At 47.2% G+C, this 16,719-nt stretch overlaps 1 protein-coding gene across 1 annotated transcript in view; it reads left to right on the forward strand.

Annotated features, from left to right (window-relative positions):
• Positions 1–13,011, forward strand: part of LOC145344583 (transcription factor E2F7-like) — a 43,721-nt gene extending 30,710 nt beyond the window's left edge. Inside the window, 3 exon segments of the mRNA XM_080191786.1 lie at positions 1,470–1,572; positions 6,483–6,862; positions 11,983–13,011. Coding sequence (XP_080047912.1) covers positions 1,470–1,572; positions 6,483–6,862; positions 11,983–12,147 — 648 coding nt within the window. The 3' untranslated portion in view covers positions 12,148–13,011.
• The last annotated feature ends 3,708 nt before the right edge of the window (positions 13,012–16,719 follow it).

The raw sequence follows: 16,719 nt of genomic DNA on the forward strand, positions 1-16,719 counted from the left end.
GAGGAATGTGGAGGAACAGAGAGATCTTGGGGTTCATATCCACAGATCTCTGAAGGTTGCCACTCAAGTGGATAGAGCCATGAAGAAGGCTTATAGTGTGTTAGTGTTTATTAACAGGGGGTTTGAGTTTAAGGGTCGAGGGGTTATGCTGCAAATATACAGGACCTTGGTGAGACCACATTTGGAATATTGTGTTCAGTTCTGGTCACCTCACTATAAGAAGGATGTGGAAGCATTGGAGAGAGTGCAGAGGAGATTTACCAGGATACTGCCTGGTTTGGAGGGTAGATCTTATGAGGAAAGGTTGAGGGAGCTGGGGCTTTTCTCTTTAGAGCGGAGGAGGATGAGAGGCGACTTAATAGAGGTTTATAAGACGACGAGGGGGATAGATAGAGTGGACATGCAGAGACTATTTCCTCGGGTGGATGTAACTGTTACTAGGGGGCATAACTATAAGGTTCATGGTGGGAGATATAGGAGGGATGTCTGAGGTAGATTCTTTACTCAGAGAGTGGTTGGGGTGTGGAATGCACTGCCTGCTGTGATAGTGGAGTCGGACACTTTAGGAACTTTCAAGCGGTTATTGGATAGGCTCATGGAGCACTCCAGAATGATAGGGAGTGGGATAGCTTGATCTTGGGATTGGACAAAGCTCGACACAACATCTATGTTCTATGTTTATCCCGCACCTTGTCTCATCCGAAATGTAAACCAGTATCTGAGAACTGGAATCCTGTGAATGATCCCACAGCAAGAGTTTGAATAAATTCTTACCCCCACCTCCACACCCCCCACCCCCCTTAAACATGTGGGTTCCTGATTTCACTGTTCTGAGCAGGAATCATGACTGTTTTTTCCTCCACCTTGTTCATTGGCTGTTACTGGGCGAGTTCCTGGTGTTATAGACTCGGTTTGCTGTTTGAATGTGGGACCGAGATCTGAAAACACAAATAGTGGAACTTTGGTCTCAGTTTCAGTTTGATTGGACAGAGATTGTTTGATTTAAAGTCCGAAACAAAATGAAGCTGTGAGAATTGATCTTAATCACTCTCTTTTCGAGACTATTCGGACACTGCCTTTAATTCCTCTCTCTACAGCCTTCTACATTATACAACAACAACTTGCATTGATATAGTGCCTTTAACATACACCATCCCAAAGTGTTTCAGGAGAGCAGTTATCAAACCTTAGATAAGCATCTTCGAGATGGAGAGGTTCCCGGAAGGAACCCATCACTGCTGATGGAGGAGTGACTAAAACTGGGGAAACTCAAGACAGGAGTGAAGAAGTGCCGAGAACTCGAGAGCTTGTAGATTTGGAGGGAGGATTCACAGAGAGACTCTCCCTTTCAGAACCATTATTTTAAAAAATTCTTTATAGTCTCTCTATCTTTCAAACCCGTTTGAATATTTTGAGGTGAAGGAATGTAACGCGTCTAATGTTTGGGTAACTGGTGCTGTTTCTTTCAGACGCTGGTGTCCGCTGGGAATCTCATCTCGTCTCCATTTGTTATCCACGACTCCAGTGGATTCACCGAAAATCCCCAGAGGTGTCGTTTGGCAGCTTCTCCCGGTGAGTGTCTCCTCTTCTGATCAGATACTTTGCCTTGTTGCAGGCACTGCCTTTCTCTGCAGGACATTGGCCAACTTGTTTGGTCTGGAAGCTTCTCTCTGACACCAGCCCACAGATTATCAGTGATTGTTTCAGTGCAGACAACCCAGCTCACCACTTCTGTCGTTGAAATAAAAATGAACGTAGCAACAGTAATCGGGGCTGAAAATAATCCCTCAAATTCACCCCATTCCACCAGAATCCAAATCAACCCCATTTCAATCCAGTTTCACAATCTGTCATTGTCAGATCTCTGGGTCCAATCTTTTATCTTAGCAATAGGATAATATATTACACTTTGCTGATTTATTAAAGATAGAAGTGCGATATTGTGGTTTACCACGGACAGTGCTGCTGGGGATTCACACCCAACGCAAATCACTTTCAGCAATAGAAAAATCATCAATGTTCAACACATAAAGTTCCAACCCATGAATTGTTCTGGTCACAGAGGGGTTTACAGCACGGAAACAGGCCCTTCGGCCCAACTTATCCAGGCTGCCCTTTGTTTTTAAACCCTTAAGCTAATCCCAATTGCCCACGTTTGGCCCATATCCCTCTATACCCATCTTAGCCATGTAACTATCTAAACGCTTTTTAAAAGATAATCTGAGAAGCAAAATGTTGTGAAATAAAAGCTCGTGTTGCTGTTTTCTGAGCTGAAATCCACCAGAGCCCACCAATATCAATCTCAACTGGAACACTTCAAGCTGCAGTTTCCACTTCCAACACCGACTCACCCTCAGGTCAAAGGCGATAGCATCGCCCAAACCAGAGACTCCATTTTCAATCCGTTTAATATTTAGAAAGTTGAGTTATTGCCATTATAGTTTTCTCACACAGTATCCCTGTGCTCTTTAGCACAACAAATCACCTGTGTTTTATATCAGTTTAGTTGTTAGTGTCACAAGTAGAATTACATTAACCATGCAATGAAGTTACTGTGAAAATCCCCCAGTCGTCACACTCCAGCGTCTGTTTGGGTTACACTGAGGAGAATTTAGCATGGCTAATACACCCTAACCAGCACGTCATTCACATTGTGGCACAAACCGGAGCACCCGGAGGAAACCCACGCAGACACGGGGAGAACATGCAGATTCCACATAGACAGTGACCCAAGCTGGGAATTGAACCCAGGTCCCTGGCGCTGTGAGACAGCAGTGTTAACCCACTGTGTCACCGTGCCCCCCGGGAATCGAACCCGGGTCCCTGGCGCTGTGAGACAGCAGTGCTAACCCACTGTGTCACCGTGCCCCCGGGAATCGAACCCGGGTCCCTGGCTCTGTGAGACAGCAGTGTTAACCCACTGTGTCACCGTGCCCCGGGGAATCGAACCCGGGTCCCTGGCGCTGTGAGACAGCAGTGCTAACCCACTGTGTCACCGTGCCCCCGGGAATCGAACCCGGGTCCCTGGCTCTGTGAGACAGCAGTGCTAACCCACTGTGTCACCGTGCCCCCGGGAATCGAACCCGGGTCCCTGGCGCTGTGAGACAGCAGTGCTAACCCACTGTGTCACCGTGCCCCCGGGAATCGAACACGGGTCCCTGGCACTGTGAGACAGCAGTGTTAACCCACTGTGTCACCGTGCCCCCGGGAATCGAACCCGGGTCCCTGGCGCTGTGAGACAGCAGTGCTAACCCACTGTGTCACCGTGCCCCCGGGAATCGAACCCGGGTCCCTGGCGCTGTGAGACAGCAGTGTTAACCCACTGTGTCACCGTGCCCCCCGGGAATCGAACCCGGGTCCCTGGCGCTGTGAGACAGCAGTGCTAACCCACTGTGTCACCGTGCCCCCGGGAATCGAACCCGGGTCCCTGGCTCTGTGAGACAGCAGTGTTAACCCACTGTGTCACCGTGCCCCGGGGAATCGAACCCGGGTCCCTGGCGCTGTGAGACAGCAGTGCTAACCCACTGTGTCACCGTGCCCCCGGGAATCGAACCCGGGTCCCTGGCTCTGTGAGACAGCAGTGCTAACCCACTGTGTCACCGTGCCCCCGGGAATCGAACCCGGGTCCCTGGCGCTGTGAGACAGCAGTGCTAACCCACTGTGTCACCGTGCCCCCGGGAATCGAACACGGGTCCCTGGCACTGTGAGACAGCAGTGTTAACCCACTGTGTCACCGTGCCCCCGGGAATCGAACCCGGGTCCCTGGCGCTGTGAGACAGCAGTGTTAACCCACTGTGTCACCGTGCCCCCGGGAATCGAACCCGGGTCCCTGGCGCTGTGAGACAGCAGTGCTAACCCACTGTGTCACCGTGCCCCCGGGAATCGAACCCGGGTCCCTGGCTCTGTGAGACAGCAGTGCTAACCCACTGTGTCACCGTGCCCCCGGGAATCGAACCCGGGTCCCTGGCACTGTGAGACAGCAGTGTTAACCCACTGTGTCACCGTGCCCCTGGGAATCGAACCCGGGTCCCTGGCGCTGTGAGACAGCAGTGTTAACCCACTGTGTCACCGTGCCCCCGGGAATCGAACCCGGGTCCCTGGCGCTGTGAGACAGCAGTGCTAACCCACTGTGTCACCGTGCCCCCGGGAATCGAACCCGGGTCCCTGGCTCTGTGAGACAGCAGTGCTAACCCACTGTGTCACCGTGCCCCCGGGAATCGAACCCGGGTCCCTGGCACTGTGAGACAGCAGTGTTAACCCACTGTGTCACCGTGTCCCCCCGGGAATCGAACCCGGGTCCCTGGCGCTGTGAGACAGCAGTGTTAACCCACTGTGTCACCGTGCCCCCCCGGGGAATCGAACCCGGGTCCCTGGCGCTGTGAGACAGCAGTGTTAACCCACTGTGTCACCGTGCCCCCCGGGAATCGAACCCGGGTCCCTGGCGCTGTGAGACAGCAGTGCTAACCCACTGTGTCACCGTGCCCCCCAGGAATTGAACCCGGGTCCCTGGCGCTGTGAGACAGCAGTGTTAACCCACTGTGTCACCGTGCCCCCCGGGAATCGAACCCGGGTCCCTGGTGCTGTGAGACAGCAGTGTTAACCCACTGTGTCACCGTGCCCCCGGGAATCGAACCCGGGTCCCTGGTGCTGTGAGACAGCAGTGTTAACCCACTGTGTCACCGTGCCCCCGGGAATCGAACCCGGGTCCCTGGCGCTGTGAGGGGGCAGTGCTAACCCACTGTGTCCATACCACCTCTGATCTACGATATCGAACCCTTGTCTTTAAAATGTGCCCATCTTTTTGACATGAACCAATGAGTGCAATGCTGAGCCGTGTCGTTGGAGACGCTGTTTCTTGGGTAAGGATTAAACCGAGAATCTTTCGATCCTATTGGATGTTAAAGATTCCGAAGCAGATTCGGACGTAGAGCAGGACAGTCGGATCAATTAACGTTACTTTAAAACGAAGACTCTGTTAACCAGTGAAAACCGGCTGCCGTGTTTTTTTACAGCAGCAACCAGACATTTCCATTGGAGGAATTCCAGGTTTGGATCACGGGATTCTATCCTTTTAGTTTTATTCCAACCCCCAGCTGATCCAGGGAAATTGTCACTCAGTCTCTCAAACCCTTTGCCAACTGATACCCTGTTACCCATTCCACCCCAATCGAGCTGCATTTGGCCGTTCCAACTCCCACTCAAACCCTGAAGGGAGGGAGATCCTTGCCGGCCGATGGGTCTTCGCACTGTCCCATCTTTGGCAGCAGTTGCCACTTTGCACCTTCTCTGTCTTCGTCTATCGGCACGCTGGCACTACCCAAGTGCCTGGTGATTGAAGAGGTTGTGCTCTCAGGACCCAAGCTTCTATATCCCGGGGAGACCCTTGCCCTGTCCCAGCACTGTCAACCCACACAGCACCAGCGAAGAACAACCACAGAAAGGCCAACTGATGGAGCAGTGAGGGGGAACTGGGTCCAGGTGAGGTGGCAGGGAGGGTGGAGCATTGGGGGCGAGATCAATGGGACGCAGGGGGCTGAGTGAGAGGAAGGAGTTTGGGAAGAGGAGCTGGTGAGTGAGTTGGTTCAGGTGGTTTGAGAAGCGGGGGGATGTGTGTGGCTGGGAGGGAGGAGCTTTGGGGAACATAGCAATTGGCAGAAACCTACAAGAGTACATGACATTTTTACAAAATGATTTGAAACACAGATTGGTTTTATGGATGTATTCTATTTTGATCTATAATACACAAACCTTAACAATTACAGATTGAATAATTCAGCTGTCTGGAGTCATGTTCATTTTCAGGAGTATTTTTCTTTTTGGGTGGGATTTTATGGCCTCACTTGAGCAAGACTGGAAATTCCCGCCCGAGGTCAGTGGACATTTCCATTGTCCGCCCCTCGCCTGCTCCGACTCCGTGGTGGGTGGGGCAGTAGAATTCCGGCAAATCTGTTTGATTTGGGATGTGGGCGCTGCCCATCCCTAATTGCCCCTGAGAAGGGGGTGGTGATGAATTAAAATGGGTTCAGAGTGGAGAGGAATTTGTCAAGTGTTGCTGTGTCCTCTGCTTGCACAGAGTGTAGTGAGGTCAGGCTGTGTCTGATTCTCATTAACTGCTGAAATACTGACCTCACTTTGGTGAAACGAGATAAATGTCCAATGGTGATGCTGATAGAAGGTAAACAGAGGGGAATGAATAGTTCTGGCTGTTTGAATAATTCCACTCGTTTGGAGTGGTTTAGACGACAATTACTGGTCACAGGAAATGTTTAGACATTTTTGTCCTGAGGAATTTCCAATCCTATAACAATGCTTCAAAACCCCTTCCCTGAGTGGATTACCGAAACCCACAATCTAAACACCATCTCTCACCCTATCGCCTGCGCCCACTTTGTCTCCGTGGTGACTCTCTCGGTTGCTCCTTTCTCTGTTTCTATGTTATTTAAAGAATGATTTTTGTTTTCTGTCCACTTCCTGTTTCACAGGTTTGAGCGAATTGAATTTATTCATTTCCACCAATCAGAGTCTCAGTGGAATGGCCATCCCCCCGAGCCTGGCACCAGTGAATCTTCCCTATCAGCTGATGGTGCCAGTGATTTGCCAGCCGATTCCTCCAACACAACCTGCTGGGAACTCCCCTCACAACAGTGCCCTCGTACACTTCAACCTCCAACACCTCAACCTGGTACCGAGCAGCCAGCTTCTAATGGCCCCGGGTTCAGTACCAACCAGAGCCAGTGTGAGGGCCCCTTCACCAGGACAACCAACCCATTCTCAGCTTCTCAATCCGGCTTCTTATGAAGATCTTCCCACCAAAACGGAGTCTCTTGTTCAGCAGCCTGTCTCTGTCAAACCCCAGGAACAGGTATGGGAGTGCGGGGCGAGGGAGTGCGGGGCGAGGGAGTGCGGGGCGAGGGAGTGCGGGGCGAGGGAGTGCGGGGCGAGGGAGTGCGGGGCGAGGGAGTGCGGGGCAGGAAGCGGCTGACTAGATCCTATTCTCAAACCCATATTTTCCTCATGGTATTGAGTTACAGAAAGTCCACTTCCTCTTCAATAGTGAGGTGAAAATTCCTGTCTCTTTTGGCTTTTTTGTGGGGGGAAGGGAGACATTCCTGGATCTATTCTGGGAAATGTCTGCTGTGCCCGTCATGGACCCTTCCATCTTTCCAAAACTGTGACAATCGGAATTGAATGGAAACTCAAGGCCGAACCCGAACTTTATAAAAATTCAGTAGAACTTTCCTGCCTTTGGAAACAAATCTCCTGCTTCTGAAAACCAAGATTCCGTTCTCTTTGCTAAGCACACATTCTGCTACCTTGAAAGATCGATACACGTGAACACCAGGTGATTCTGTCTTTCGAACTAGAACATTAAGTGGACGTTGCCTTTCTGCCAAATGACATCTGTCCATTCTTCTCTGTATTAAATTCTATCCACCATTTGTCTGCCCGATTTCTGTCCTTTTCATTTCCACTCTCTCTCTCTGAGTTTGGTATCATCAGTAAATTTTGAAAGTTTATTCTCAATTCCAAGTTATTTGTATCTTAAGAAGTGGTAATCCTACCACTGAGACCTGACAAGTATCACTGCCTTTCCCCAATCTGAGAAATAACTATCCACCACAACATGGGGCAGGGGGAATTATGATGCGATTAGGCAAGAATTAGGGAGCGTAAGATGGGAACAGAAACTGTTAGTTATGGACACAAACGAAAAGTGGAGCTTGTTCAACGAATAAATACTGCGTGACCTTGAGAGGTACCTCCCTGTCAGGCAGGGAGGAAATGGCCGAGTGAAGGAACCATGGTTCACAAAGGAGGTTGAATGTCTTGTCAAGAGGGAAAAGGAAGTGTATGTAAAGATGAAAAAACAAGGTTCAGTTGGGTTGCTTGAGTGTTACAAGGTAGCTAGGGATGAGTTAAAGAAAGGGCTTAGGAGAGCTAGGAGAGGGCATGAGAAGTCCTTGGCGGGTCGGATAAAGGAAAACCCCAAGGCTTTTTACTCTTATGTGAGAAATAAAAGAATGACCAGGGTGAGGTTAGGGCCAGTCAAGGATAGTAGTGGGAACTTGTGCATGGAGTCAGAAGAGATAGGAGAGGCGTTGAATGAATACTTTTCTTCAGTGTTCACTAAGGAGAAGGGGTCATGTTTTTGAGGATGAGAGTGTGATACAGGCTGATAGAATGGAGGAGGTAGATGTTCTGAGGGAAGATGTATTAGCAATTTTGTAAAACCTGAAGGTTGATAAGTCCCCTGGGCCTGATGAGATACATCCTAGAATACTTTGGGAGACAAGGGATGAGATTGCGGAGCCTTTAGCTTTGATCTTTGGGTCCTTACTCTCCACGGGGATTGTGCCAGAGGACTGGAGAGTGGCGAATGTTGTTCCTCTTCAAGAAAGGAAATAGGAATGACCCAGGTAATTATAGGCCAGTTAGACTTACTTCAGTGGTCGGTAAGTTAATGGAAAGGGTCCTGAGAGATAGGATTTATGACCATTTGGAAAGATGCAGTTTAATCCAGGATAGTCAGCACAGTTTTGTGAGGGGTAAGTCCTGTCACACAAATTTGATTGAATTCTTTAGGGAGGTAACTAAGTGTTTGGATGAAGGTAGAGCAGTTGATGTCGTATACGTGGATTTTAGTAAGGTGTTTGATAAGGTTCCCCATGGTAGGCTCATGAAGAAAGTAAGGAGGTGTGGAATAGAAGGAAATTTGACCGATTGGATAAGAACAACATAAGAAATAGGAGCAGGAGTAGGCCATCTGGCCCTTCGAGCCTGCCCCGCCATTCAATAAGATCATGGCTGATCTGTCGTGGCTCAGTTCCACTTTCCCGCTTTCTCCCCATAACCCTTAATCCCCTCTCTTATCAAAAACCCATCAACCCGCGTCTTAAAAATATTTAGCGAGGCAGCCTCCACCACTTCAACGGGCAGAGAATTCCAGAGATTCACCACCCTTTGAGTGAAGAAGTTCCTCCTCAACTCCGTTCTAAACCGCCCCCCCCTTTATCTTGAGGCTGTGCCCCCTAGTCCTACTGTCTTTTTTGAGCGGGAAGAGTCTCTCCACCTCTATCCTATCCATCCCATTCATCATCTTATACGTCTCAATGAGATCTCCCCTCATTCTTCTAAACTCTAACGAGTACAAGCCCAGTTTATTCAGCCTCTCCTCATAGCTCAACCCCCTCAACTCCGGTATCAGCCTAGTAAACCTCCTCTGCACTCCCTCCAAGGCCAAAATATCTTTGCGCAGGTGCGGTGCCCAAAACTGCACACAGTACTCCAGCTGCGGCCTCACCAATGCCCTATACAGCTGCAGCAAGACCTCCCTACTTTTATATTCAATCCCCCTCGCTATGAAGGCCAGCATCCCATTCGCCTTCCTGACCACCTGCTGCACCTGCAAGCTGGGTTTTTGCGACTCATGCACAAGGACCCCGAGGTCCCTCTGCACCGTCGCCTGCTGCAGTTTTACGCCACTTAAGTAATAATCCTTCCTACCATTATTCCTACCAAAGTGGACCACCTCACACTTGCCAACATTAAATTCCATTTGCCATAAGTAACTGGCTGTCTCATAGAAGACAGAGTGTGGTGGTGGAGGGAAAATTTTCAGACTGGAGGCCAGTTACCAGAGGTGTACCACAGGGGTGTGGTAATTACAAATTAATAAATTTTCTGACAACACCAAGATTGGTGGAGTAGTGGATGAGGTGGAGGGCTCTTGCAGGCTGCAAAGAGACATTGATAGGATGCAGAGCTGGGCCGAGAAGTGGCAGATGGAGTTTAACCCTGAAAAGTGCGAGGTGATTCATTTTGGTAGGACAAACTTGAATGTGGATTACAGGGTCAACGGCAGGGTTCTGAGGAATGTGGAGGAACAGAGAGATCTTGGGGTTCATATCCACAGATCTCTGAAGGTTGCCACTCAAGTGGATAGAGCCGTGAAGAAGGCTTATATTGTGTTAGCGTTTATTAACTGGGGGTTTGCATTTAAGAGCTGTGGGGTTATGCTGCAACTATACAGGACCTTGGTGAGACCACATTTCGAATATTGTGTTCAGTTCTGGTCACCTCACTATAAGAAGGATGTGGAAGCATTGGAGAGAGTGCAGAGGAGATTTACCAGGATGCTGCCTGGTTTGGAGGGTAGGTCTTATGGGGAAAGGTTGAGGGAGCTGGGGCTTTTCTCTTTAGAGCGGAGGAGGATGAGAGGCAACTTAATAGAGGTTTATAAGATGATGAGAGGGATTGATAGAGTGGACGCGCAGTGACTATTTCCTCGGGTGGATGTAGCTGTTACTAAGGGGCATAACTATAAGGTTCATGGTGGGAGATATAGGAGGGATGTCCGAGGTGGATTCTTCACTCAGAGAGTGGTTGGGGTGTGGAATGCACTGCCTGCTGTGATAGTGGAGTCGGACACTTTAGGAACTTTCAAGCGGTTATTGGATAGGCACATGGAGCACTCCAGAATGATAGGGAGTGGGATAGACTGATCTTAGGATTGGAAATAGCTCGGCACAACATTGAGGGCCGAAGGGCCTGTACTGTGCTGTAATGTTCTATGTAACGTGCTGCTTTCTGCCCTTAAATCCATTTTATGTCCAAGCTGACTCTGACCCTCTGACTCTGTGGGCTTCCATTTTGTTGATCAACCCTTTATGTGATAGCTTGTCTGACACTTTCTTAAGATCCAAATAGACAACATCCACCACATTCCCTGCATCAACCTTCTCCAAAAGATTTCAGTTGAGCACAACCTGCCTTTTAAAAACCACTGCTGGCTCTCTTTAATCCACTGAAGTTCACGAGGGAGGGAGAGGGAGCTGGAGGTGGCCCTTGCAGCTGACGGGTTGTGGAGAGAAGGTGGGAGCGGGACACTGGAAGTGGATGATCAGCCATGATCCTATTGCCTGGTGGTGCAGGTTCAAAGGCCGAATGGCCTACTCCAGCTCATTTCTATGTTTCCGCTTCTACTGATATTTTTGTCAGCATTCTCTTAGTAAAAACTGTCAGACTATAAGATGTAGGAGAATGAGGCCACTCAGCCCATCGAGTCTGCTCCACCATTCAATCATGGCTGATATTTTTCTCATTCCCGTTCTCCTGCCTTTTCCCTGATCTCTTTATTAATCAAGAACCTGTCTATCTCTGTATTCTATGATGACAAAGCTGTTAAAGTGGATAAGCTGCTTGGTCTGGATGGCTTGTAACCCTGTGTTGCTAAGGGAAGTGGGAGCAAAGATAGTGACAAGGCTTGGCATAATCTTCAATCCTTCTTAAATATGAGGAGGATATTACTTCTTTATTCAAGAAAGTTTGGTCTATGCAAATACCGAAATTGATGCAAAGTCCTCGATTATTCTCCCCTTTCCCTGTGACTCTAAACTTCTTTTTCTCGAATAGGACACACTCCACCTCTCACTATCCCCTTTATTATTTACACGCCTGTAGAAGATTTTTGGGTTCTTTATGTTAACTTCTATTCGATTGTCATTTTCTTTTTGCCAGTCTTATTCTCTTCTTCGTTTTTCCCCCTCAACCTATCGTATTTATCCTGGTTCAGAAACTTACCGAGTGTGAATCAGACATCTTGATCTCTGTGGCCCTCATCTTCCAGAGCACCTTGTTTTTGACTCCCTTGCATTTTGCTCTTGTTGAGGTGTACGGAACCTGTACCCAGATCACCCTTTGTTGGGCTGCAGCTTTTCTCTCCGTCCCTGGTTTTGTTTTACTCTGGCCACATCTCCAGCTGTTGGATCTTCAAGACTGAGATCATTAAACTTTTGGACATTGAGGATGTGGGGAGATAATGGGGATAGAGAGGGAATGTAGAATTGTGGATAGATCAGCCATACTCATATAGAGTGGCAGAATAGGCCTGAGGCGCTGAATGGTCTTCACCTATTTCTTATGATGCAAGGGATTCATTTGGGGATAGTATTGTACAGATGGCTTCTATTCTTTGTTTTCCAGTCACTGATTCCAAACACACACAAGGATAGTCAGCAGTCGTTTGTGCAAAGCTATTTCCACACACCCATTCCCACAGTTCAGGGAAAGAAGATGGAGGGACTTCAGGTCAAAGTTTCATCTCCTGCCCAGCGCAGACTGGAAATTGAGAATAATGTGACAAAATAATGGAATCTACGCAGCATTTTCTGAGGAGATTAACATCATTTGGCAATAATTTCACCTGGTGGAGAGTGTTGGGATTGTTGACATTTAATCCAGTGCGAATGTATCTTGCTCATTTGTTTACAAACCCAATCCACATTGAGTCGTTGAGAGCCTGTTGCTGTGAGATGAATGGGTGCACGTACAAGATATCTCTAAGCACTAAGAACTTCTAATTATTTTCTTTTTTCCTGCAGTTTATGGGAGAGGTTTTATAATAATGTTACAATTTACATTTTAATATATTGTCAGAAAAATTGCGCACTGGCAATTAAATTCACAGGAAGCCCAAAAACAGCAAATGTCTTTCAACATAAAAATGGTGAAGAGAATGTAAAATAAACACTGGTCACCCACAATACACGGGGACTGCTGGAACCTGAGTAATAATTATGTGAAAAAACACTTTAACGTCATTTGTATTTACTCCTGAACCCAATCTGTGGTAGAACACTGGCTAAGGTGGACACTGAGATGTGAGAGTCTTAAATGATTGCAGAATATTGAGACTTGAATAATTGCACTGCATGTTAGTCTTTACTTGTTGACTGACAAGTTTAAATATATCCCGTCCAAACAAAAACCTCTCGGAACAGAGAGAACAAAGGGCTCATTTCCAGTAATTAGACCAGACATTAGACTAATCAGAACTATCCTGTATAATTGTGATTCTCACTCCGTGTTAATGCATTGCGTCTCTCATTAACATATTCTCTTTCTCCTGAGCCACTCATCAACCATGATTCACAATCTCATCTCCTTGTTAAAGGATCTTTTATAAACACCAGCCAGTATTTTACAACCTCACTCTGGCGAGGTTCGTAATATCTCACCAGAGGCTAATGGAGAATTCTCTCTTCTGAGAGACCCCCCACCCCCACACCCCCCACCACCACCCCCACCCCACCCCCCACCCCCCCACCACCCCCACCCCCACCACCCCCCCCCCCCCCCACCCCCCACCCCCCACCACCCCCTGATTCCGGGGCAGACAAGGCAGTAAAATTCCAGCCCCCAGCTCCTAAACAATGCTGCAGCTTATCCACATTAACCAAAACCGTTCCTGATCCAAACAGTGGTCCTAGACACCACCGCCTCCCCCCCACCCCCCGACTCCCCACTCCCCTTTCATTACAACCTAGTTGTAACCTTTCAAGAAGTCTTGCATTAAAAAAATGTTTTTATTTTAAAAGGATCAAGTTAACTATTCAGAAAGGTCTTCAGTTCACCAGCCAGACCCTCATTCTTTTAAAAGTTGTTCTTCATCCTTCTACAAGTTTAGGACATTACCTGGTTGGTATCTCTTGACTCTCTGGAAGGAAGAATTGCTTTGGTTGTTCTGAATGGCAGTTTATGGTCTGAGTATGGACACTCCCTGCAACCACATTTAAAATTTGAAATTCTAATTTCTGTTGATTTATATTTCTCCAGCCGGATTTTTGATGTTCCCCTTTCTATTTTCCCGCCTTAGAAGTAACAACTCTTTCCTAAACTCCATTCATGAGCCACCCAGCAAATGAGAAAAAGCTATCCATAGTTTGGGATGGATAGTCCGTGAGATGGATAGTCCGTGAGGGCCTAATCAACGGGCGTTGAGTGAACCTGGATCATTCTTTGAACATTTGCAGTTCATTACATTCAGCTAGGAGCAAACTGAACATTAACGCTTTATTCCTTTAGATCACAGTCTGCCTGTCAATCCGCAGTTTGCTTCCTCGAATCTTACTCCCAACAAAAATATTCCTGGTCGCTGCCTTGTAAATTCTGATCTGTGTATCCACAGGAGCTGTCTCTTGCTGGAAAGGCCAGAACTTATTGCCCATCCCAGATTTCCCACATGGGAGTCATTTTCTTAAGTACAACTGAGAAACCTTTGAGGTAATTCAGAGGGCATTTTAAGGTCAGTCACATTGTGGTGAATCCAGGGAATATGTGAGCCGGACTGGGGAAGGACAGCAGATTCCCTTCCCTAAAAGATGTCTGTAAACCAGATGGATTTTTAACGACAGTTCAGTAATTTCATGGTCACTGTTATTAAAACTAGACTTTTATTCCAGATTTATTTATTCAAATGAATTTGAAATTTCCAGCTGCTGTCATGGGATTTGAACTAATGATAATTTGTGCAGATTTTTACGTCACTAGTTCAGTAACAGCCTACAGAAACTTTGAAACTTGTCAGCTTATTTCAGCAGTGAAGTAAACTGATATTATCCTGCAGGTGGCATCAGGGTTTTTAAAATGAACAATATTGTAAAACGATGGCCGTGTATAAAATGTTCCTGGTTTGTATTATTGTAACATTGTCAGGATAGTTTGGTCAGTAATGAGTTATGGTGGGCAGATTATTCCTGCTGGCACTCTGTGCATTGCTGCTGGGACTGTTATTAACCAGGAGGGAGCGCTATCGCACAATTGCTTCCAAATGAGACGAATTGTGACCGTTTCCTCATCCACCTGTAATCCCAATCAGGAAGCTTTTCCACAGAATGTTTTGATTTCTAGCTTCCTAATGGCAAACACTTCTGTGCAATAATTAATTGATGGGCTGAATGGTGTCCTGCGCAGTACGGTTCAGTAACATTGACCAGGATTTTCTAGGTTTGTCTGTTACTTCGAGTGCCGGGGGATTTGTGAGGGATATTGTCGGGAGTCTTACCCAGTCACTTCACCATTGGAAAGTACCAATATGTAGATGTTTGGTGAGAAATGGCCCATTTGCTATTCAGCCTCTTATCATCTGCACCAGCCAGGTGAAGACCCAGTAGGCTCACATTAACATTGCAATGAAGTTACTGTGAAATTCTCCTATTCACCAGTGTTTGGGTAAACTGAGGGAGAATTTAACATGGCCAATGCACCTAACCAACACGTCTTTCAAAGGTGTTGGATTAGTGAATCCTATCGATTAGTGTCAGAAGAGGCAGGAGAAATAGACCTGTCCCTCCATTCAATACGATCCTTCTCACCAATTCCACTTCCTCATCCAGTCCCCAACCCTTCATTCCCTCACTGCTGAATCATTCCACCTGGCAGCGTGGGCTCGTTGGGCCAAAGGGCCTGTTTCCCAAGCCGGGATGTTCTTTGTTAATCAGTCTGGGTTGAGGAATCCAAAGATTCATGGCCCCGTGGGTTCTCCTCAGTCTTCACTGAATACCCCTTTATCTGAGAATGTGACCCCATGTTCTGGAATGTGGGATGGTGCAGTGGGTTAATCTATTAACACGGTAAGTGTTATTTTATCTGGGCCTTTCAGTGTACGTGAAGCCATGATGACTCCCTGGGTAACTCTCCCTTGCTTTTCCCTTGTTCAAAAGGACCTCAAGTTGATGAAAGGACAAGCATTGGACAAAGTCATCCAGCCTCTCAAACCTGCTCTGCCAATCAGATTGTGGCTGATCTTGTTTGAATCCAGTTTGTATCTTTGCTCATTAATCCCTTGATTATAGGAATTTTCCAACAAAATGTCCCTCAACATTCACTGCCTTGTGCAGGAGAGAACCAACCAGCTGTCTGCATCACTGAGCCCTCGCTGCCTCAGGAATTCTGTTACCTAACTAGTTAAATTGGGTCTTAAGTATTTTGGGGCAGTGAAATGAAGTCCATCCCATAGACTTTATTCATTCATAAATGAAAATATCAAATGACAATACTTGACTGTTATAAAAATGTGTTTACATTGCAATGGGTGCAGATATGGTGCTGCCTTTGTATCTAAATGCTGGAGTGTTAATTTTGGTGCTATTTGCTGCAATGTGTGTATATGGATGTTTGTGCATTGCTAGTTAAATTAGTATTTCTGTCAACTTTCCATGTGCTGTAGTAACGAGCTTGAATATGGAGGGATCTTTGTGCTTCTAGAATGCCTTGTGATGGATGGTGTGATTAAAGTCTTGTTATTTTCTGATTAATTTATTTTGTCTTTGCTGCAAATGTCATCAAGCCCAGAATTCCAGGGGAGAAATTACCTTAATCTACAAAGTGGAACTTCCTCACCAGGTTTACTGATCTCTGCTGCCAGGATATCCTCAGCCCAAGATAATTTCTGTCTTGTAAGTGGCTGGTCACACTGTTTGAATTATCCATTTATAAATCAGCTCTTTTAATACAACTCTAATTTATTGGTGTTGGGTTATCAGTTGATGAAGAAATGTCCTGTCATTACTTTGCCTTCATATCAATGATATAACGTTGCCTGTCCACAACTGGACATTCCACAATAGTGGAATATTTGATGGTAGGGATTGGTGTGAGGACTATCACCACATTCACACTTATTGTAGATGTGCTATTTTTGTTTGTTCGTGCGACATGGGCGTCTCTGGCTGGGCAGCATTTATTGCCCATCCCTAATTGCCCTTTGAGAAGGTGGGAGTGAGCTGCCTTCTTGAATCGCTGCAGTCTGTGTGCTGTGGGTTGACCCACAATGCCGTTAGGGAGGGAGTTCCAGGATTTTGACCCAGCGACTGTGAAGGAACAGCCGATATATTTCCAAGTCAGGATAATGAGTGGCTTGGAGGGGAATTTGCAGGGGGT

Source organism: Carcharhinus amblyrhynchos, chromosome 6 (genome assembly GCF_965287045.1).
Source record: "Carcharhinus amblyrhynchos chromosome 6, sCarAmb.v2.hapA, whole genome shotgun sequence".
Taxonomy (NCBI): domain Eukaryota; kingdom Metazoa; phylum Chordata; class Chondrichthyes; order Carcharhiniformes; family Carcharhinidae; genus Carcharhinus; species Carcharhinus amblyrhynchos.